General features: G+C 35.8%; 1 protein-coding gene across 1 annotated transcript in view; it reads right to left on the bottom strand.

Moving 5' to 3' along the window:
* The window catches only part of LOC111147384 (A-kinase anchoring protein 9), a 157329-nt gene that overhangs the window by 78430 nt on the left and 55315 nt on the right, over window positions 1-23584 (bottom strand). The window contains exons 11-16 of the mRNA XM_022503388.1: window positions 22523-22661; window positions 21511-21596; window positions 16574-16685; window positions 15912-16110; window positions 8659-8755; window positions 7367-7459 (exon numbers count right to left, since the gene is read on the bottom strand). Coding sequence (XP_022359096.1) covers window positions 7367-7459; window positions 8659-8755; window positions 15912-16110; window positions 16574-16685; window positions 21511-21596; window positions 22523-22661 — 726 coding nt within the window. The remainder of the gene's footprint in view (window positions 1-7366; window positions 7460-8658; window positions 8756-15911; window positions 16111-16573; window positions 16686-21510; window positions 21597-22522; window positions 22662-23584) is intronic.

Below are 23584 nucleotides of genomic sequence, written 5' to 3'. Positions count from 1 at the left end.
CAGGGAGAAGCAGACTCCCCGCTCAGCAGGGAGCCTGATGCAGAGCTTGATCCCAGAACCCTGGGATCTGACCTGAGCTGAAGGCAGATGCTTAACTAATGGAGCCACCCAGATACCCCTCAAAACGGTTTTAAACTAAAAGAAATCCTACAGAAAGTGACAGAGATAGTCTCTATTTTACATGCCTTTAATCTTCTCCAACTAGTGGTAAGACCTCAAGACTAGCTTTTACTTTAATTTCCTGTCCTGAATCTGATCTGCTTGTCTCTCAATACTAAGAATGCAACACAGACAAAAAGATTAAAAATATGAAAGAGAAGCAGAGAGATGAAGGATAGAGTGGGAATGTTCATCCAACATCTAACCACTGTGTCAGGAGGATATATTAGAGAATAATGGAAAGGAACTCTTTCATGGGTATAGATGAGAATACATAAGGCATTGCTCCTAATGGAGAAGAAAAATGAATCTTGGAAGGACAAATAAAGAGAACACCAAAAAGTTTTTAAAAGTTTCTAGAATAAAAAGATGTATTACCTACGAGGGAACAACAATTAAAATGACAAGGACTTTCTTAGCAGAAACAAGAGGAAATCAGAAAACAATGAAAGGTTATCTTTAAAGTTATGACATTAAAATAACTGTCAACCCAGATCTGAATGGTCAATAAAACCATCTTTCAGGAATAAAAGCAAAATAAAAGCATGCAATAAAAACAGTTTACTCCAGTAGATTGTAAGTAAAAGAATTTCTAAAGGATGTCCCTCTAAAGGCAGAAAAAGATCCTAGAAGGCAGCCATTAGATGCAAAAAGGATTAGAGCATTAAAATTTTTTTGTAAATATGTAGATAAATCTAAATGCTGATAGGTATGAAGCAATATTTCTATCTAAATTATGGAATAAAAAACATAAGACAGAGATTTGTAATTCTAGTTAGCACAAATGAAACCCACTATGGCCCCTCTCTGAAAACTGAAAAGTGAACAAAATATAAAAGCAACTACCAGAGAGATCTGAAAAGTAAACAAAAGCAAGCAAACTGCAGAGGGCATCAAAAGTTGAAGAAATTTGTGTGAGGAAGGTGAAACAGAACTTGTGGTCTGTCCCTATTTGGACTATTTTTAAAAAAGAATTCACATTTTCCAGAATATTTTAAGACCCAGTGTCCACACAATATTCAAAATGTTCAATATACAATTCAAAAATTAGATGACATACAGTATGTTGTATGCCAAATTTGTTACCATGGCAGGCTGAAGAGAAATAATACCAGAGGAAAACTTGGAAGTCTGAACTACAGCAGAATACTCATTCTTTTCAAATATGCACGGAACATTCAACCAGAACATATTTAGGGCAATAAAGTAAACTGAGGGGCGCCTGGGTGGCTCAGTGGGTTAAGCCTCTGCCTTCGGTTCAGGTCATAATCTCAGGGTCCTGGGATCAAGCCCCACATCAGGCTCTCTGCCCAGCAGGGAGCCTGCTTCCCCCCCTCCCCTGCCTGCCTCTCTGCCTACTTGTGATCTCTGTCTGTCGAATGAATAAATAAAATCTTAAAAAAAAAAAAAAAAGTAAACTGAAATCATACAAGGTATGTCTGACCACAAAGAAATAAAAAATTATACATTAAATTAACAGGGAGATATCTGAAAACCCCTAAATGTAGAAATTTAACAACATATTTCTAAGTTACTCATGAATCAAAGATGTCACAAAAGAAATCAAATATTTTGACTGAATGAAAACATGTTGACCGCAGTTTAAAGATGTGCTTAAAGGGAAACTTACAGCAGTTAAATATATGTATTAGGAAAGAGGAAAGGTCTTTTAGGAAACCTGAAAAAGAAAGCAAATTAAACCCAAAGCAAGCAGAAACAAGTAAAAAATAAAAGCAATCAATGAAAGTAAAACAAAAGCAATTTTTTGAAAACCCAAAAGCTGGATCCTTGACAATATCAATACAACTGATAAACTTCTAGCCCAAATGAGAAAGAAAAAAGAGAAAATAGAGATAACATATAGATCCCACAAACATTAAGTGATAAAGGAATAGTAGAAACAACTTCATCAACATAAATTCAACAGTTTAGATGAAATGGACCAATTCCTTGAGTGACACAAACTAACAAAGCTCACTCTAAAAGGAATAGATTACCTTAAAAAAAAAAAATCTATTAAAGAAATTGAATTCCTAGATTAACAAAGCCTTCTGTAAAGGAAAACTCCAGGCCCTGTTGGTTTCACTAGCAAATTCTACAAAATATTTAAGAATAAAATAGTATCAGGTGCCAGGATGGCTCAGTTGGTTGAGTGTCTACTCTTGATTTCAGCTCAGGTCATGATCTCAGGGTCGTAAGACTGAACCCCGCACTGGGCTCCATGCTCGGTGCAGAGTCTGCTTGTACCTCTCCCTCTGCCCCTCTCCCCCAAAATAAAATAAAATAAAATAAAATAAAATAAAATAAAATAAACCAATTCTACATAAATTCTTCCAGAAAGAGGGAAAGAGAAGAGGGAATATATTTCAACACTTTACAAGGCCAGCATTATCCTGATATCATAGCCAAAGACAGTACAAGAAAACAAAACTATGGATGATGTTCCTCACGAAAACAAACAATTATCCTTGACAAAATATTAGCAAACAGAATCCAGCAATATAAAAAGAAGGTGATTGTCTCCAAAGGAATATGAACAAACTTGGGGGTGATGGAAATGTTTTATATCTTCATTTTGAGTTGGTTTCATAACTAAACATCCTGTTAAAACTCACCAAATTTTACACTTACAGCTGGTGAATTTCATTATATGCAAATTATACCTCAGGAAAGATGATAACAACAACAAAAATCTGGCCATGTTAGGTTACAAAGGAAGCTTTTGAAATTCTGAAAAGTCTGTATCATAAAGATCACTTTCTTTGGCTAGAAATGAGTAACAAATAATTAAAAGAGCTGTATGGTCTGAAAACTAAAAAACTCAACTGGAAGACTCAATTACCTCGTTATTCTCTCCTTTCCATTTCACTATCCTATCTAAGGAAATTCCACCTATGATTACAGGTGACTCTGTGTACTCTCTGCCTGTGTAAAATGAGCTTAGCTGAGGAGGAGAAAAAAAAAAGATCCAACCAAGCTGACTGGTCTTATTTTAATCTGTCACTATTATCCTTGCATGAGCCCTTCAGGACACTGGCCAAATCTACTCAATTTCCCGTGTCTTTTCCATTTTTTATTCCTTCTCCTAGACAGCCCTCTCTCCTTAAACTTTCAGTATCTTCTCTTCCTTTCTCATTCTCAGGTGCTGATCTTTCTTCTTATTTTAGTGAGAAAATAGAAGCAATCAGAAGAGAACTTCCAAAGCTCGAAATACTGTATCTGAACACATTTTGAATCATGAAGCAAATATTCTCTGCCTTCCTTCTTGTTATTATGGATTAAACTGCCATGCTCCTATCTAATGGCAACCTTCCAGGGATTGCATCTCCTCTCTTCTCAAGGACACTGCTCCAACAACTGTTTCTCTCTCTCCTGAATTAGCTATTTTTTTCCTTCTCTCTTTAATCATCTCTATTAACAAGGAAATATGATATCTTTCTTCTTAAACAGAAACAAAACAGCAATAACAAAAATGTACTGCTTGGCTCCCTCTATTACACTGAGCTACCACTCTATTTCTCTGATCCTCTTTCAAGTAAAATTCATTCTTCATTCTTCCCCTTCACCATCTCAAATCCAATCTAATCAGTTCGTCTGCATCACCCCATCAAATGTGTTCTTGTGAAAGTCACCCATGATTTCACATTGTAAAATCCAATAATTAATTTGCAGTTCTAATCATTCTTGACCTATCAGAAAGCTTTGACACAGTTTAATGCATTCTCTTCTCCATATACTTTTATTACTTGTCTACTGTAATGCAATCTTTGTTCTTCCCATATTTAATTCACTGCTTTTTCTCCATCTTCTTTGTTCTTCCTCATTTCTCTGACCTCTCAACATTAGCATTATCCAGACTCAGCCCCCAGACCTCTCTACTATATACAGTCACTACATTAGTGTTTTTCAATTTTTTCACTGTAACCATGGTAAACACATACATACCAATAAAAAATATTTTATATTGACACCCAAAGCATACATAGGTACCCGTGTTTATTATTAATTTTTAAGTAGGCTCCATACCCAACATGGGGCTTGAACTCAAAACCCAGAGATTAAGAGCACCTCCCCAACTGAGCCAGCCAGGCGCCCTTAGGTGTGTATATATTTATATAATTGAACTTTCTTATTATGTTATTATGTTAAAATCCTGGACCCAAACTAATAAACTGTTTTTATAACTTAAAGATGAGTTATAACTCACAGTTTGAAAAACACTGCCCTACAGGCCACCATATTTTCATGTCTAGTCTTATCTATTTCCTGAACTCTAGATTCATATAACCAACCACTTCTTCAATATTTATTTTTAAACATTTATGAAGTGTTTGCATTTAATGGGTCTGTATTCTTATGTTGAAGGTCTACCTCTCCTCTCCAAAAACTACTGTTTTGCAGTCTTTTCTGACACCTAATAGCAACTTCATTCTCCCAGTTGCTTATGTCAAATAACCTAGAGCAATACTTCCCCTGAAGGGCAAGCCTTTACCTTTTTTCCTTTTATTTCTTCCTCCTGTATCCAGCTACATCTGCTGAGAAGATAAATCTGTGCCAGGATTTCACAATATTTCACCAAATGGGTCCCCTAACTGTGAGGGTGGTAGGACTGAATCAAACTGTCCTCTAATTCAGCACAGCTGTGGCTGGGCAAGTAGTCTTCACACTCCTACCAATTCTTCCTGGCCACCTCTTTGAAACATTCATTGGAGTAATTCTTGACTTCTTCTTTCTCTTTCATTCCACTTTCTCAAAAGGTACTCAATCTGTTAGCTTCTTGATTTACTCTCCCATTTCCTTCAGGGTTCTTCTACCACTTTAAGAGGTCTTCTGTGATAACCTTGTACCAATAACACCATGGGATTTCCTAATAGATCTATTATCCAGGTTTGTTTTCTTTTCATAGTACTTACCACCATCTATACAGGGTCCATCTGCACCAACTAGAATGTAAGATCTATGGGAGTAAACACTTCATCTCCTTTTACCTCTGCTATATCCTCGCACTTAAAACACTGTCTGGCAGTGAAATGTAAATAAATGTTTATTTTCAGTAGTAAGTGCACAAATCACAGGTTGAATCTAATATGATGTATATTAGGAATCACTACCCCTAACTGGGCTTCTTCTATACACCCTATATTTTTGAAACAAGGGTTCTCAATCTTTTTCCAACATCCTATCTAAGAGTATAGAGTATAATCCTATCAGTATTGGTAGTGAATGTCAACAATCTGTATTCTAGAATCAAGCTGAATCTCTTGGACTACAGTACTTTGGATGTCTTAGGGACAGTTTTCAATGACACTTTGGTGCTCTGCCATCTGCTTAGCTGACTAATGTCTTACAAAAAATATTTATCGGCACCTGGGTGACTCAGATGGTTAAACATCTACCTTCATGATCCCTGGGTCCTGGGGTACAGTCCCCCATTGGGCTCTTGGTTCAGTAGGGAGTCTGCTTCTCCCTCTTCCTCTGCCTCTCCCCCTACTCATCCTCTGTCAATCTCTCTGCCTCAAACAAGTAAATAAAATCTTTAAAAAATTCGTATTTATAACATCACCATTATCACAGTAATATGACTACTTTAAAAATTTCATTTATGAGTCTTTATCATCGGCTAGGTGGTTTATGTAGATTAGTTCACTGAATCCTTATAAAAATTACTTATTCCTTTTTTTCCCTCCTTTCACACAGAGAAAATAGACTCAGAAGTTAAGTAACTTTCCTAAGATCATAAATCCAGTAAGTCAGAAGAACAAGAATTTAAAGCATGGTATATCCTATATCAAGCCTCATGCTCATAATTGCTGATGCCCTGCTATCACATTTCACTTGGGAAATTTTTTTAAGAGTGATGTGCAAGAGAAAATCTGCATTTCTTTAAAGAACTAGATAAGCAGAGCTATGGTGCCTCATTTTTTACTTTGATCTCCAAGAAGCAAACATTCAATACAAATACAGAAGTGATAAAGTCCTTCAGCCCATAATACTTTCTTGGGTCTTCCCCTTCTAATTTATGTTTAACCTAATTCCTTATGTATTTCTTGTATACCTTACCAATCCTCCTCCTTTAAAGTGCCCATATCCACGGGGATTGTTATACTGGAACAGCTGAAGTATTTAAAAAAAGCAGCAAAGAAAATCAGAATTTAACTGTTCCAATATAAGACCCCAATCAGGCACATGCATTTTATTTTTTTAAAGATTTACTTATTTATTTATTTGAGAGAGAGAGAGAGAGAGAGAGAGAGAGAAAAGAGTTTAAAAGAATACCTCTGGGCATAGCAGCTAATGGTATCTATAGTTAACATTATAGTAATTTCTCTGGGAGGAGATAAGCAAAGAGAATATATAGAAGACTAACCACTTTCTATCTCATTTCCTACCATATTCCCCACCTTCAGGGGAAGTGAAACTCCATCACAAGATATTACTCACAAGGCAACAAATTTATAAAGACTTGTTATGGCATTCGAAAAAGTTTTTTTTTTTTTAAGGATCTATTAATTTATTTGAGAGAGAGCACGAGAGAGAGAGAGAGAGCACAAGCAGGGGGAGAGGGAGACGGAGACAGAGACGAAGACTTCCTGTTGGGCAGGGAACCCAATATGGGGCTAGATCCCAAGACCCTGGGATCATGATCTGAGATGAAGGCAGATGCTTAACCAACTATGCCACCAAGACGTCCCTGAAAAGTTTCTAATTACTATCCCATATTAAGAAAAATGCTTTTCTTAAAGAAAAATTCACAGAATAATCCATTTAAAGGCAAATGCGGTTGATAAAAAATAAAGTGCAGGGGTACCTGGGTGGCTTGATCAGTGGAGCATTTGACTCTAGGGTCATGAGTTCGAGCCTCATGTTGGGTATAGAGACTACTAAAATAGTTAAACTTAAAAAAAAAGTGCATTACTATCAATAAAATCTATGGTGTTGTTTTTTTTTTTTTTTAAAGATTTTATTTATTTATTTGACAGACAGACATCACAAGTATGCAGAAAGGCAGGCAGAGAGACAGGAGGAATCAGGTTCCCTGCTGAGCAGAGAGCACGATGCGGGGCTTGATCCCAGGACCCTGGGATCATGACCTGAGCCAAAGGCAGAGGCTTTAACCCACTGAGCCACCCAGGCACCCCTAAAATCTATGTTTTTTGAAGCTTGAAGGGAATATAAACCATAATAACCTGCCAAAGTATAAACTTACCTTAGCTACTTCTTCTTCTAATCGTTCTTGGTACTGTTTTTCCAGCAACTTAACCATATTTGTTTCCTGTTTCACTCCAAAATCACCAGAAAACTAAATTAAAAAGCAAAATATAACATACTTGTTTATACTAATTATACATCACTTATTTTTAAACTTCTACCCTCAAATATCCTCAAAATATCAATGTCTCTTAGAAAAGTTCTGCGAAGTTCCAATAAGTATGTTTTAGTTCTGCTCTTACTTAAAAATAATAATTCTGGTGAATAATTCTAGTGTATAATTCTACTAAGTAATGTACTTACAAAAAATGTACTTACTACACTGAACTTAATGATGCTAAGTGAGAAATATATTTATATATTCTAATTACCAATACACAGTTCTACAGTGCAATAAAGACACTTCATAAATATAATTAAGAAGTATTTAATTTTAAGAATGTTAACAGTGGCTATCTTTGCTTATGAAATAATAAGCAATTTTTATCTTCCTAATATTTATTAATACTGTCCAATTCTCTGCAAATACAAATTACCTTTACAACTAGAAAAAACATAAAGTTTAAAAAAAAATAGAAATACATTCTCAGCATCAAAGTTGTTTATTAATTATCTGAATACTCCATAGAGGATGAGTATAGAAGAATCAAGATATGTAGCCAACATCTCTCCTCTCTATCCAAAACAAGAGAATGCAATGATCTTTGTTTTCTATAGGAGTTAAGAATCAAAAATCTACTGAATTAAGATAAGGGTTTTGCAGCTGCAAGTTTCAGAAAAGTGGCTATGAAATGGGAGTATATAAAATGTTGAGGACAGGCAGAATGTGCTGGCCTATACTGTAAAAGATGAGGGACTTTTATATATCAGATGGCCTGTGCTGAAGGAAGCCTTGTCTATTGTTCCAGCCATAACATCTTTTGGGAATTTTGAGGATTCCTAAATACTATTCTAGACGTGGACTGGCTCAACTTCCTATGGTGGCAAGAAAAGCTGTTGCAAGGGCACTGAAACTAATTTGTTAATATAGCTAATGTTATACAAACAAAGACAAATTTTAAATTAGAACATTTTTAGAGAGAAAAAAAACTCTCAATTTTAACTGTGTTAGTCCTATGCTACGAAAATACATTAAATTTCTTTATTTATATATTATTCTGGGTCTTTTATATAAGACTTTATATATTATGCTTACCTCTCAGCAAATATTAAATTGGATAATTACTATAGATATAAAAAAGACAGTAAGAAAAATAAAATCAGTGCACACACAGTTTAAAGATACGATACCTCTATTGTACCATCAATGTTCTGGTTTAGACAACTTCCAGGATATACTGTTTTCTGGACATCAGATTCAGTTATTACCATTGAATCAATGGAGAAACTAAACAAAAGAGAGCGAAGGAATTAGAAATGTGAGTTTTACTGTCAGTTCAAATTTACAGCATGCATAAAATGTGTATTAGGGCAGGGGCAAAAAAGAGGACAGATCAAGAGTTACAGGTATTGTGACTGAAATAGTATTTTTGACTAATTTTTTCATTTAAAACTAAAGTAACACAATTGAATGAGAGAATATTTCAACAAATCACCACTGAATTTTATGCCATTTTAGAAAGTGTACTAAAAATACATGATGTAGAGCTATTTACAGGTTCAGACATTTTTAAAAAGTTTTATTCCGAGGAAAAGTCTGTAAAATCTCATTTTTGATTAAAAATCATTTACACACACAGAAAAACCATCTGGATGAATACATGTCAAAAGTAACAATGATTAACTCTAGCAGAACTGGGGAGCAGAGGCAAGAAAAGGAAGATTCTTAATTTATACAGACACTTCCAGATATTTTTTGTTTTTAATCTATTCATTTATTTTTTGGTGTTCATGTCTTTATTCTATATTGTTTTACAGGTATTATTTTGTAAAAAAGTGATTTTTTTCTTATAATGTTGAACTTGGGTCATAAAAACAAGGTAAGATTAATATTTAGTAACCATGGGAAAAAGAACAAAGGGGATAATTATAATTTTTTCTGAGTAATACAATTTCTCACTTCTATTTTTTTAAAATTTATTTTATTTTTTTTTTATAAACATATAATGTATTTTTATCCCCAGGGGTACAGGTCTGTGAATCGCCAGGTTTACACACTTCACAGCACTCACCATAGCACATACCCTCCCCAATGTCCATAACCCCACCACCCTTCCCAACAACCCTCCCTCCATCAACCCTCAGTTTGTTTTGTGAGATTAAGAGTCACTTATGGTTTGTCTCCCTCCCAATCCCATCTTGTTTCATTTACTCTTCTCCTACCCTCTTAACCCCCCATGTTGCATCTCCTCTCCCTCATATCAGGGAGATCATATGATAGCTGTCTTTCTCCGATTGACTTATTTCGCTAAGCATGATACCCTCTAGTTCCATCCACGTCGTCGCAAATGGCAAGATTTCATTTCTTTTGATGGCTGCATAGTATTCCATTGTGTATATATACCACATCTTCTTTATCCATTCATCTGTGGATGGACATCTAGGTTCTTTCCATAGTTTGGCTATTGTAGACATTGCTGCTATAAACATTCGGGTGCACGTGCCCCTTTGGATCACTACGTTTGTATCTTTAGGGTAAATACCCAGCAGTGCAATTGCTGGGTCATAGGGTAGTTCTATTTTCAACATTTTGAGGAACCTCCATGCTGTTTTCCAGAGGGGTTGCACCAGCTTGCATTCCCACCAACAGTGTAGGAGGGTTCCCCTTTCTCCGCATCCTCGCCAGCATCTGTCATTTCCTGACTTGTTAATTTCAGCCATTCTGACTGGTGTGAGGTGATATCTCATTGTGGTTGTGATTTGTATTTCCCTGATGCCAAGTGATGTGGAGCACTTTTTCATGTGTCTGTTGGCCATCTGGATGTCTTCTTTGCAGAAATGTCTGTTCATGTCCTCTGCCCATTTCTTGATTGGATTATTTGTTCTTTGGGTGTTGAGTTTGCTAAGTTCTCTATAGATTTTGGACACTAGCCCTTTATCTGATATGTCGTTTGCAAATATCTTCTCCCATTCTGTCAGTTGTCTTTTGGTTTTGTTAACTGTTTCCTTTGCTGTGCAAAAGCTTTTGATCTTGATGAAATCCCAATAGTTCATTTTTGCCCTCGCTTCCCTTGCCTTTGGCAATGTTCCTAGGAAGATGTTGCTGTGGCTGAGGTTGAAGAGGTTGTTGCCTGTGTTCTCCTCAAGGATTTTGATGGATTCCTTTCTCACATTGAGGTCCTTCATTCATTTTGAGTCTATTTTCGTGTGTGGTGTAAAGAAATGGTCCAATTTCATTTTTCTGCATGTGGCTGTCCAATTTTCCCAACACCATTTATTGAAGAGGCTGTCTTTTTTCCATTGGACATTCTTTCCTGCTTTGTCGAAGATGAATTGACCATAGAGTTGAGAGTCTATTTCTGGGCTCTCTATTCTGTTCCATTGATCTATGTGTCTGTTTTTGTGCCAGTACCATGCTGTCTTGATGATGACAGCTTTGTAATAGAGCTTGAAGTCTGGAACTGTGATGCCACCAACTTTGGCTTTCTTTTTCAATATTCCTTTGGCTATTCAAGGTCTTTTCTGGTTCCATATAAATTTTAGGATTATTTGTTAGGAATTGCATTAAATGTGTAGATTGCTTTAGATAGCATAGACATTTTCACAATATTTATTCTTCCAATCCAGGAGCATGGAACATTTTTCCATTTCTTTGTGTCTTCCTCAATTTCTTTCATGAGTACTTTATAGTTTTCTGTGTATAGATTCTTAGCCTCTTTGGTTAGGTTTATTCCTAGGTATCTTATAGTTTTGGGTGCAATTGTAAATGGGATGGACTCCTTAATTTCTCTTTCTTCTGTCTTGTTGATGGTGTAGAGAAATGCAACTGATTTCTGTGCATTGATTTTATATCCTGACACTTTACTGAATTCCTGTACAAGTTCTAGCAGTTTTGGAGTGGAGTCTTTTGGGTTTTCCACATACAGTATATCATCTGCGAAGAGTGATAGTTTGACTTCTTCTTTGCCGATCTGGATGCCTTTAATTTCCTTTCGTTGTCTGATTGCTGAGGCTAGGACTTCTAGTACTATGTTGAATAGCAGTGGTGATAACGGACATCCCTGCCGTGTTCCTGACCTTAGCGGAAAAGCTTTCAGTTTTTCTCCATTGAGAATGATATTTGTGGTGGGTTTTTCATACATGGCTTTGATAATATTGAGGTATGTGCCCTCTATCCCTACACTTTGAAGAGTTTTGATCAGGAAGGGATGCTGTACTTTGTCAAATGCTTTTTCAGCATCTATTGAGAGTATCATATGGTTCTTGTTCTTTCATTAATGTGTTGTATCACATTGATTGATTTGCGGATGTTGAACCAACCTTGCAGCCCTGGAATAAATCCCACTGGGTCGTGGTGAATAATCCTTTTAATGTACTGTTGGATCCTATTGGCTAGTATTTTGGTGAGAATTTTTGCATCTGTGTTCATCAAGGATATTGGTCTGTAGTTCTCTTTTTTGATGGGATTCTTGTCTGGTTTTGGGATCAAGGTGATGCTGGCCTCATCAAATGAGTTTGGAAGTTTTCCTTCCATTTCTATTTTTTGGAACATTTTCAGGAGAATAGGAATTAGTTCTTCCTTAAATGTTTGGTAGAATTCCCCCGGGAAGCTGTCTGGCCCTGGGCTTTTGTTTGTTTAGAGATTTTTGATGACTGTTTCAATCTCCTTACTGGTTATGGGTCTATTCAGGCTTTCTATTTCTTCCTGGTTCAGTTGTCTCACTTCTATTTTCATATGCAGCCATGCTGCCTTCTTTATTCCAACCCCCTCCTGCCCAGCTTCTCCTTTCTCTCTCCTATCCTCTTCTTTCTTTCTGTCCCAAATTGGCCAGATACAAGTTATCATCAACTCATTTCATAACTTATATAACTAACCCTTATTGACAGACATTTGGTTGTTTCCAAATGTTCACTATTACAAATAATGCTACAACATAAATCCTCATAAATATGTCTTGCACACATTTGTGGATTTTCTGTATGATAAATCTTACAAATAAGATTAAAATATTTAATATTTAACATTTCAACATAATGCCATATTCCAAAGAGTTATATTAATTTTACTCCCTTAACAGTGTCATTTAAATATTTACCCAAAACTTCAGCAACACAGAGTCTTAAGAGTTTTAGAACTTTGTTAGAACATGATGGTTTTATTTTTGAGATTATATATCCTACGACTTCTATTGGCCTTGTAGGTTTCCTCTGCTGTGAACTGCCTATTCGTGTTCTAGGTTCATGTTAAATGACTGTAAAAACTCATCTCCCTTTTGTTTCTTCTCTGCCCTTCCCTGGTTCTTGTCTATCTCACAATTTTGTCTGTTTCCTCATTTCTTCTTGCATACAACTATTCTGATCCTTGGTTCCATGTTTTGATTCCTTTCTCATGGCTTAAAAAACTCTCCTGATTATTTATCATTATTAAGACCCAAACTCTAATAAAAAATGGTACTCTGTTCACAACGACTCCATTTTATACCTTTACATCATTTGAAAGTGTTTATCCGAAATTCAAAAAATCTGGCTAAAACCAAACTCACTGCTCCCCTCTTATAATTAAGGTATTACTCCCCACTGGCCTTACTTCTCTATTTATATTAACATAGCACTGTTTTCCATGTTCTCTAGCTCAAACAACACAAGGTCATCTTTATTTTTCCCCTTCACTTTGTTTTCAACATTCCTTCTAATCCATTATCTGATATTCATCCCTTCATTTCCATTTCCCCTAGAACAACTCCAATAGCCAATTATTACAAAAATGTGCAGTGAAAGATGCCACACAAACACGGGTTTAAATTCCAGCACTCTGGTTCCATCACCATGTTACATGCCTTAATCCACTACTTCTTAAAAATTGTTTTGTAGTAAGTCTATTTCAATGATTAGATTGAAGTCCCTTGAGGGAGAAAAGCCACTTTATATAGATCTAAAGCTTCCTCCATGAACCTAGCCAAACTTGTTCCAGTCATTATTTTATTTAATCCTCACAATCTTAATGGTACTTTTATTGTCCCTAATATTATTACCTAAGTATGTTAAAACAATCTGCCCAAGATCATATAGCCAGTAAAAAGTTAAACCAGGTGTCAAATGCAGATCTGACTCTAAAGTCAATAGTCATTCCATGAGGCTCTAGCATACCTGTAAGAGGCTTTAGTAGGCCAGCTCCAAATATATGTTAAATGAATGATTCAATTATTTTTTTTACATATTTTTAAAACTAGTTCAAATCTATCTTAGAAGAACAGCATGCTCTTTATTCACATACTCTTTATTCAAAAAGTATCTTAATTGTACCCAAAAATGTGATGACATTTACAAGAAATAACTTTGACTCATCACCACTAGTAGGAGTGAGCATGGGTCAGTAAACCTCTTTTATGGGGGGGGTGGGAGAAAACTAATGGTCTTAGTTTAAAGGTACTGTCAACACACTTCCACTGAATACCACAGAAACCTCTGAGAGAGGGCGGTTAACTGGCAAAAGCTCAAATTCAATAAATGCAAAGTAAGTCTTCATTTCCAGAAAACTCCCTTTTCTTCATGTTTCAGAGAGAAAGCATCACTAATTAAAGGAAGGTTACTTGAAACATTGTAGCTGATTATTAGCGACTTCCTGCTATGTACTTATTTTTTCATATCAGAAAACTCAAAGTCGTAGTTTCGAAATGTCAATCCATAAACTATCTGCATTAGAATTATCTTGCTACAAACACAAATGTCCAGGGTCCATCTCAAAACTATTGAGTCTGACTCTCCAAATGTATAATCCAGTAATCTAATTTTAAGTATTCAAAAACCTCCACTGTTTCTGATGCATGGCCAAGTTTAAGAAACACCAATCTCAAATAAGATGAAGGCTTTATAAGGCTATGTCAAGGCTGATGAATAATTCCAAATCCTATACACCGGCACTGAGTAAAAGAAGGAGAAACAGACTGCTTCCAAACAAGTGTGGACATTCAGTATTTTGTCTCAAAGAAAAAAAAAATTTTTTGGCTTGAGGTTCCATTAATAAGTGCCTATGAAGATATCAGTCCTAGAACAGCAGAGCCAGCCAAAGTTAGATGAAGTCTCTGAGCACTTCATAGAGATAGTTTAAACATTAAAGCATACTTTCTAACTAAGTTAGGAGCTGTTCTCTCATTCATTTAACAAATATTTATTGAGCACCTACCACATGGAGGGAATTATTATAAGGTTTGGAATACATCAACAACTCAGATGATCAAAACCCCCACCATTACAGAGCCTGAAGTCTTTCATAAAAGGCAGAAAATAAAGCAAACAAAACAAAGTCCCCTACAAATATAAATAGACTTGTTTTTTTTTATTTTATACATACAGAGCTTTACATACATATAACAGGCAATATTAAGTAATAGGGAAAAAATTAAGCAGGAAATTAGTGTACAGAGTTCTAAACAGCAATTTTAATTTAAATGGGGTGATCAGGATAGGCCTCATGAGAATATGAGATTTGCAAAAAGACCCAAAGAAGGTAAGCATGTTGGGCATGTAAATATCTGGGGAAAGAGCATTCTAGGTAGAAGAAACAATAATGAGAAGTCCCTGAAGCAGGAGCATACCGAAGGTCTGAGGATCTCAAGGAAAATGTGTGGTGTGACAATAAAGACAGGCAAGGAGATAAAGTCCAAGTGGTAACAAGGAACCATCATGTAGGACTGAGTAAGGCATTGTTAGGAAAGAAGAGTATGGGACTAACATGATCGGTCTTAAATTTTAAAAGTAAACTCTTAAATTTTAAATGCAAAGTTGTGGAAATGTGTTGAGAACAGACATTAGGAAAGAGGGTAGAAACAGGGAGATGAGTTGTTGTAGTAACCCAGGTAAGAGATGATGATGGCAGGGAGCTACTAAGAAGTGGTCAAGTTAGATGTATTTTGGAGGCAGAGATAAGAGGATTTCTTGAAAGATTAGAAGGAAAAGGAGAGAAAGAAGAGTCACCTTAGATGGAGATGGCTGCAGAAGGAGTAAATTTCCAGGGGAAGATCCAGAGTTCTATTTTGGACATAGTGAATCTGAGTATTAGACAACTAGGTGGAGAAAGTCCAGCCATGACTGAAATGATCATATCTTATATTTCTTGGATATGCCCCACATCAAAGTAGCAAAGACCAGGCATACAATAAATAATACAAGCACACACTGATTTAATTCAGCAGATTAACAACAACCACCATCTTTATAAGATAAAGGTGTAAGTAAAATCTCTATAATAGAGTATCTTTGGTTTATAGCAATACTTACTTCAGACATTTCAAAGTATTATCTCCTGTTCTTATTTCTTGATAATGTGGCATCCCATCTCTTTCAAGGAACTTTGGTTAAGTTACATTTGCTACTGAAAAACAACTATGCTATGATTGTTACTAAGCTATAAATACTGCTGAATGAGACTGTAAATGGATGGGTACCTTGGCTGAACTGTGGATACAGTAACAGCTTGAAGCCTTTCCTGCAAACAATGGATCTCTGCCCCATAGTTTTCTTTTGTTTCTTTCAACTGTTGCTGCAAAGAGGATATGAGGTTTTCTAATTCTTGAACTTGTCCTTCAAGTTGTTTAATGTTTTCATAATCTTGCAGAGTAGATAACGTGCTTTTACAACTGACATCTAAATTATAGGAAGAGAAGAAAATACACATTTCAAAATAACTTTCTTACTGAAGTAGCACAATCACTTTTTTTGTTTACAGAGATTATTCATTCTTCTTTGAAAAAATAATGCTTTCCTAGTAGTAACGAATTTCATTTAGACTCATTTTGACTGATGAAAAAAAAATGAATAGTTTAATTCAAGATCATTTCTTCTAACTTCATGTCTGTAGTACCCCGAAATCTACCAATATCATGTCTTTAAATTGAAAACAATTGAGAATCACAGAACAAGTAAGTGAGAAGGGATCAAAGAAAGGAATAGTCCAAACCCTCCACTCTGAGAATGAGAAAACTAAGACCAGAGTGATTGTAATGAAATGCCAAAGACTACTAGGTTGTCTCAAATTTTAAAGTAAAAAATCAAATGACCAAATATTTGGTATAAAAATACTACATCGTGGTATATAATCAAAATTTACCAATGTCTTGCAAATTGGTCATCTGAGAAGTTGATAAAAACTCTGTTTCCTCTTTTGGTAGGTTTCCTTCTGCAAATTCAAGTTTTACATCATCTGTCTCCTGTCCCTGAATCTATTGAAAATAACAGAAAAGGAGTGACATAAATATATGATTCAGCATTTTGAAAACTATATTAAAGCAGCTTTATACAACAAATGTTATTCAGAATCACTTAGAATTATAACACTGTGATACAAATATTTTCCCTTCCACTTATTTTTTGCTTTCTTCTGACAATGACTCACATTCCCTTCACAGCACTGCAATTAGTAAGTATATTGTTTGGTCATACCCAGAAAGAAGTGCATTTTAACATAAAAACAGAAACTGTACAGAATTTTGGTATAAAGTTCAGGTAATATTTATAATATGACTTGGTCTTTGGAATTTCAACTCATACATAGTATATTTTATGTTTATCAATACCTGATAGTATAACTTTATGAATCTAATCTATGTACCTCCAAGTAACTGACAACTGGTATGTAGTTCTTCACATAAAAGTAAGGAAAATAATGAAAACAGATAAATAATCACGTTGTTTCCTTACTTTAAAATTAGGTAGCAATTTGTCAGATTCATGTGTGTATTAACTTAGTTCTTCATCTAATACTCAATAATTATCTACTACAGGACTAGCACTGTGACACAGATATACCATATCTGCCCTTATAGAATTGATCAACTAGTGAGGGAAGAAAATTAAACAATTAGAGGAGCAACTGAGGCTCAGTTTTGGTTAAGTGTCCGACTTTTACTTTCAGCTCAAGTCATGATCTCAGGATCAAGAGATGAAGCACTCCTTCAGGCTATGTACTGCTTATGGGGCCTGCTTGGGTTTCTCTCTCTCTGCCCCTGGCCCCCATCATCCCTCTCTTAAAAAAAAAAAAAAAAAATTAGAGAAGCACTAAACTATAATCGACTTTAAGGGCAATAACAGAAAGACTGTGTAATTATGGAGTAAGTCAAACTTGACTTGGGTCTCAATCATTTTGGGCAATGATTAGGAAAGGCTATAAGGAAGAAAAAGTAAGCATTTGTGAAAGAATGGCCCATCACATAACTACTGAAGACAATAATCTTGTTGAGAGGCGTTTAATTTGGGAAAGGATGGGGGGAGATCGCTAGATAAGAACGATCTAGACTACAAAGCACTTGAAAAGGGGAAAGAGTTTGAACTTGCTATACTAGATGAACAAAAGACACCACAAAAAGCAGGTAATAGGATAAAAGGTATTTTCCATACAAGCTGTTGCAGCCACTCCGGAAAACAGTATGAAGGTTCCTCAAGAAGTTGAAAATTGAGCTACCCTACAACCCAGCAATTGCATTACTGGGCGTTTACCCTAAAAATACAAATGTAGATCCGAAGGGGCATGTGCATCCAAATGTTTACAGGAGCAATGTCCACAATAGCCAAACTACAGAAAGAACCTAGATGTCCATCAACAGATGAATGGATAAAGAAGATGTGGTGGTATGTGTGTGAATACACACACACACACACACACACACACACACACACACACACACACACTGGAATACTATGCAGCCATCAAAAAACCAAGATCTTGCCATTTGCAACAACATGGATGGAACTAGAGGGTATTATGCTAAGCGAAATACGGCAATCAGAGAAAGACAATTATCATATGATCTCTCTGATATGAGGAATTTGAGTGAAAGGGTGGGGGGTCGTGGGGGTAGGGAGGGAAAAAGATGAAACAAGATGGGACTGGGGAGGGAGAAAAACCATAAGAGACTCTTAATCTCAAGAAATAAATTGAAGGTTGCTGGAGGGAGGTGGGCGAGGTATAAATGGCTGGGTTATGGGCACTGGGGAGGTATGTGCTATGGTGAGTGCTGTGAATTGTGTAAGACTGATGATTCACGGACCTGTATCCCTGAAGCAAATAATACATTATACATTTAAAAAAAAAAAAAAAAAGCTATTTCCGATGAAGGTTATTTCAGTTGGTACTACTCTTATCAAGTCCTCTACCCTATGCCTAACCCCTTGAGCACCTTTCAGCAGAGGATCTTGCCACTTATTTCCCAAAGGAAATAAAACCCGTCAGGTAAATTCTTCACTTTCCAGCCTAACCTTTCTATTCCCTCACCTAATTCATTCAGCAAACATTTGGGGCACCTGGGTGGCTCAGTGGGTTAAAGCCTCTGCCTTCGGCTCAGGTCACAATCCCAGAGTCCTGGGATCGAGCCCCGCATCGGGCTCTCTGCTTAGCGAGGGGCCTGCTTCCTACTCTCTCTCCCTGTCTGCTTCTCTGCCTACTTGTAATCTCTCTGTCAAATAAATAAATAAAATCTTTTAAAAAATAAAAAATAAATGCAAATTTGTACAAGGCGCTATGGGAACAGGGAAAAAAGAAGGGGGTCATGGAATATTTAAAATAACAGAAAGAGATAAGTGCAATAAGCAAAAGCTTGTACAGATGCTAAGAAAATGGAGGAAGAAATGCCCAAAGTCTAGAAAGATAGGTAAAAAGGACACAAAGGAAGTAACATCTGAACCAACTAGAAGATCAAGTAGGAACACACCAAGCAGACTGGAGGTAGATGCGCAGTGTTTGGCAGAAAAACCAACATGCAATAGAGGCCAGGGGTGAAAGATCAGGTGCATTTGGGACACTCTAAGTATTTCAGTATGGCTAAAACAGGATTAGAAGATGAAGCTAACAGGTTAGGCAGTGATGTACTGTAGTGCTGAGTGTGATCCCAACAAACCTCTGGGATACCTCAGTGGTTGTAGCTACTTTATGGTGTTAAAAAGGTGAAATTCATTTTTTCACTTTTTTTTTCCTGGGGAGAACTAAAGAAGTTAGTGCGGGTGTTTGCGTTCCAGATTAGGCCTCCTACATTCTGGCACTGGGGAAGGGAGGTGTGTGTCTCATCAAAGCAAACTGCTGCCCACTCACTGTCCTAAAAGGAAAGAGGCAAAATGACAACTCACTCACTCACAAATTCATCACTGTGGATTACTTACTATAAGCCCTCCTACACTATTTAATAGCTTCAACTGTGTACTGCCATAGGAAAAGCAACATTTTTAAGAGAAAAAAAACAAGGAAGTCAGAAAACAAAGGAAATCTGGCAATGATTCACTTCACTTCACTTCAATGATTCACTGTTAACTAACCTGAAGTTAAGTTAAAAACTTGGAAGGGGGGAAGGAAATCACTGCTGACTTTTGCCGAAGAAAACATAGTAAAGTACTAGTCGAGAGCTTGCTTACAAGGAGTAGAAGAGAGGAGGTGATGGGAAGTTCTGGCTGTAGTTTATTCTTTCTTTTAAAGAAGGTGACAGTGAAGGAGAAAGAGACCACAAAGGAAGATGAAGGATTGAGGATAGGTTATGTTCTCAATAGGAGAGATCTGAGGAATCTGTAAGGGGAAGGAACAGAAATAGAGAAAAACAAAGGAGCTAAAATCACAGAACAGAGAGGGAAGGGACAGGTTATCAATCTTAGAGGAGGTAGAAGGAGATACTAACAAAAGAATAGGAAATAAAATAACCTTGGTTAGGAAAAGGAGGAACATCTTCACAGACAGAAGGAAAATAAATTAGGGCATTCACAGATTTAAAGAAATATATATGGTCTAGAGGCAGCAGGCAGAGATAATTTATAATCCATAGCTCTAATACTTGCAGAGAAATAAGAGCTAAGGCCAACTGCAAAGAAAAAAGGGGAGCAGAAGTGGAATATATGACTTGAGGAAAAGTTGTGAAGTTGGGAAAAATCTACTGAAGGGACTATGAAAGGATAAAAGACCACATAAAAGAACTGTCAAGTGCTCCAGAGGGTCCAACTGATGTCGACCATCCTTACGTAGTGTCACCAAACCACATCTGCATCTAATTTTCTTAGCAGCCCTCAGAAACCCAAATATGAATAGAGAAGAAGGGTTCCTGGAAACAGGATGAGGGCAGAAGGAAAACAAAAAATCCAAACCGCTAAGATTATTGGTAAGGAAATGGCATGATGATTCTGAATAGGGTTCAACATTTTGGCTATGAAGGGAAACAGAAAAGTAGTTACTGTAGAGAAATGTGGAGTTAAAAAAGGATTTTTATCTATCCATCTGACCTTCTACAAAGTTATCTGTAAGATACTGGGGTAGGTTCACAAGTTTTAGAAAAGGTAAGATGAAGTTTGCTTAATTGCACAGGAAGAGAAAGAGAAAAGGAATGATGGAAAGGAGGAAGGAGAAATAGGGAAAGAGAGAAGGCAAGAAAGAAGGAGGGGAAGAGAAACAAGAATTTCAGCTACAGCATCCCTCATCACCGATAGAACTTTCACTCCCTGTTAAATCTTTTAAATCCACACAACTTAATATAATGACATCAAAAGTATCGCAAACAAAGAGATCCTTCTGAAATTTTATCTACAACATGAAGATTATGACACTTATCTTTGCCAATATATGCTGTTTATTTTCCTGATATAGTTAATAAATTATACTATGCCATCTATACTCTGAGTTTTATATGCACACATTTCTAAAACAACTACTTGAAAGAAATTGGACATACACAACACGTTAGCTATGTTCTAACAACTACACTAATTCTTTATTTCTCTAAAACAGACAGACCCACTACTTTAAAACTGTTGTATGTAAAATTAAATACAACTGTTTCGCCAAGTTTACAATCTGACATTTTATATTTATTTTATCAGGATTTCCAAAACTCCCTAAAGGGGTAAAATAAGTATTCAACTTGCAGAAATTCCTTTAGCTCATTGATACTATAAATATGTCACTTTTCCCTCATCTTTATCATGTTCACTTATTTTAGAAATTCTTGGTTGATGAAGAAGCTTACAAAATAGTACGTAACACAATAAAGGAAAACATAATACATTTTCCATTTCACAGACCTTACTTAATTGTGTTTGAAGTACCAAGAGTTTATTGTATTCTTCTGTTACTTTGTTGAGAAGAGTTTCCATATTTTCTTGCAAGTCTAGATGATAAATAAACAATTATAATAATTTCACTTTATAATAAAAGTCTGCTTCTTTCAATAAGTATTATTTACCTATTCATTACTTCAGAAAATTGCCTGCTAGAAGTAAACTTCATATATTTAATTACCAAAAATTTTAATCTCATTAATGTAAAAGATGTGCTAGAAAGATAACTTGATGATTCCACATTAAAATATGCTAATTTCTTTTGGTAGTCATTAATTTGTATACATTTTTTTCACTATTCATATAAATGGATAGGGGTAGAAAAAATTTTACCTCTGGAAAAAATACCAAAAAATTAACTGAGATCACAATTTGTAAAAATAAATATAGGATTCTTTTTAAGAATAATAATTTAGGAGGGTGCCTGGGTGGCTCAGTGGGTTAAAGCCTCTCCCTTCAGCTCAGGTTGTGATCTCAGGGTCCTGGGATCAAGCCCCACATCGGGCTCTCTGCTCAGCGGGGAGCCTGCTTCCCCCTCTCCCTTTCTGCCTGCCTCTCGGCCTGCCTCTGCCTGCCTCTCTGCCTACTTGTGATCTCTGTCGAATTAAAAAAAAAAAAAAAGAAAAAAAAGAATGATAATTTAGGTCTTCTTATTCTTTAAAAAAAAAAAAATAAATCACTGACATAAATGTATTTAATAAATACAATAACTTTCAAAGGCATGGATCTATGGTGTAAAATTAAGGAAAAAATTACACAGGGAAAAACAAAGGAGTAGAGGGATAAAGGATAAAGAGACAAGAAACTTGTAGACATCTTTGGTTCTCTTTATATCACAATTATTGCATTTTTTAAAAAATAAAAATCTGTATTAAATATAAGATTTCACGAATCCAATTAAGTGACTGAATCATGATTAAAAGTAAAAGTTTATCATTAAATGACTTAAGAAAATAATGTGATCAGATTTTATTACCTTGAACTTCATATCTATAATCTTGCAATTCTAGTTCTTGATTTTCAGAAGTATGAACACCAGCACTCTCTCTCTCTTCTACATTTACTTCACATTTTAAAGCAGGAGTATAATGTTCACCAAGGACATTGCAAAAAGTCTATTAACAACAAAATTAGATATTTTACAGAATTAAAATGTTGATGTCTACCTTTGAAAATCATTAAACATTATTTTCCTAAATGCAAAAGACAGTCAAAATGGCACAGAAAAATCAGTAGGAAAACACTCTTCTATACACCCTGTCAGTATGCAAAAGAAACGGTTAAGTCTAGATCTTTCTCCCTTTATATAGGACATGAAATTCTTACAGCAGGAAAATATTTACAATATTAATTGCATTAAACTATTTTTTTGCTTCTAATAATGAATATAGCTTGTACTTTAATCTATCATTTTCTAGCTTGGATCCTAGACTGACGTTATCTCTGTAATGTTAACCACCCTTGAAAAAATACCAGAAGACAAGGACAGAAGTTAAAAAAATGATGACCCCTATAGGGGCGCCTGGCTGGCTCAGCTGAAAGAGTATGTGACTCTTGATCCTGGGGTCATGAGGTAAAACCCCAAGCTGGGCACAGATCTTACTTTTAAAAAAAAAAAAAAAAAAAAAAAAAAAAAGGTGACTAGAAAGTAGTCTATAAATTCTACAGAAATTATAATATATGGAGGTGCCTGGGTGGCTCAGTCTGTTAAATGTTCAATTCTTGATTTTGGCTCAGGTTGTGATCTCAGGGTCATGATATCAAGCCCCAAGTTGGGCTCCATACTCAGCGCAGAGTCTACATGAGATTCTCTTCCTCTCCGTCAGCCCCTCCCCCTGCTTAACATACTCACTTGCTCTCTCTCAAATAAATAAGTTAAAAAAAAAAGAAATTATATGTAGGAGATTATGTCCATATACTTTTCTGTAACACAAAGGTAGTATCCTATGCTTTATATATACAAAAAAATTAAAAATATTTGACACATTATTCTGGTTTTTCTCCTGAGCAACAAACAATTCTACCATCATTTAAAAAC

This window comes from Enhydra lutris, unplaced genomic scaffold (assembly GCF_002288905.1).
Source record: "Enhydra lutris kenyoni isolate GAN:26980312 unplaced genomic scaffold, ASM228890v2 scaffoldscaffold16, whole genome shotgun sequence".
Classification (NCBI taxonomy): Eukaryota; Metazoa; Chordata; class Mammalia; order Carnivora; family Mustelidae; genus Enhydra; species Enhydra lutris.
Note: the sequence above shows the minus strand (reverse complement) of the source record. Positions and strands in the feature narration are given on the sequence as shown.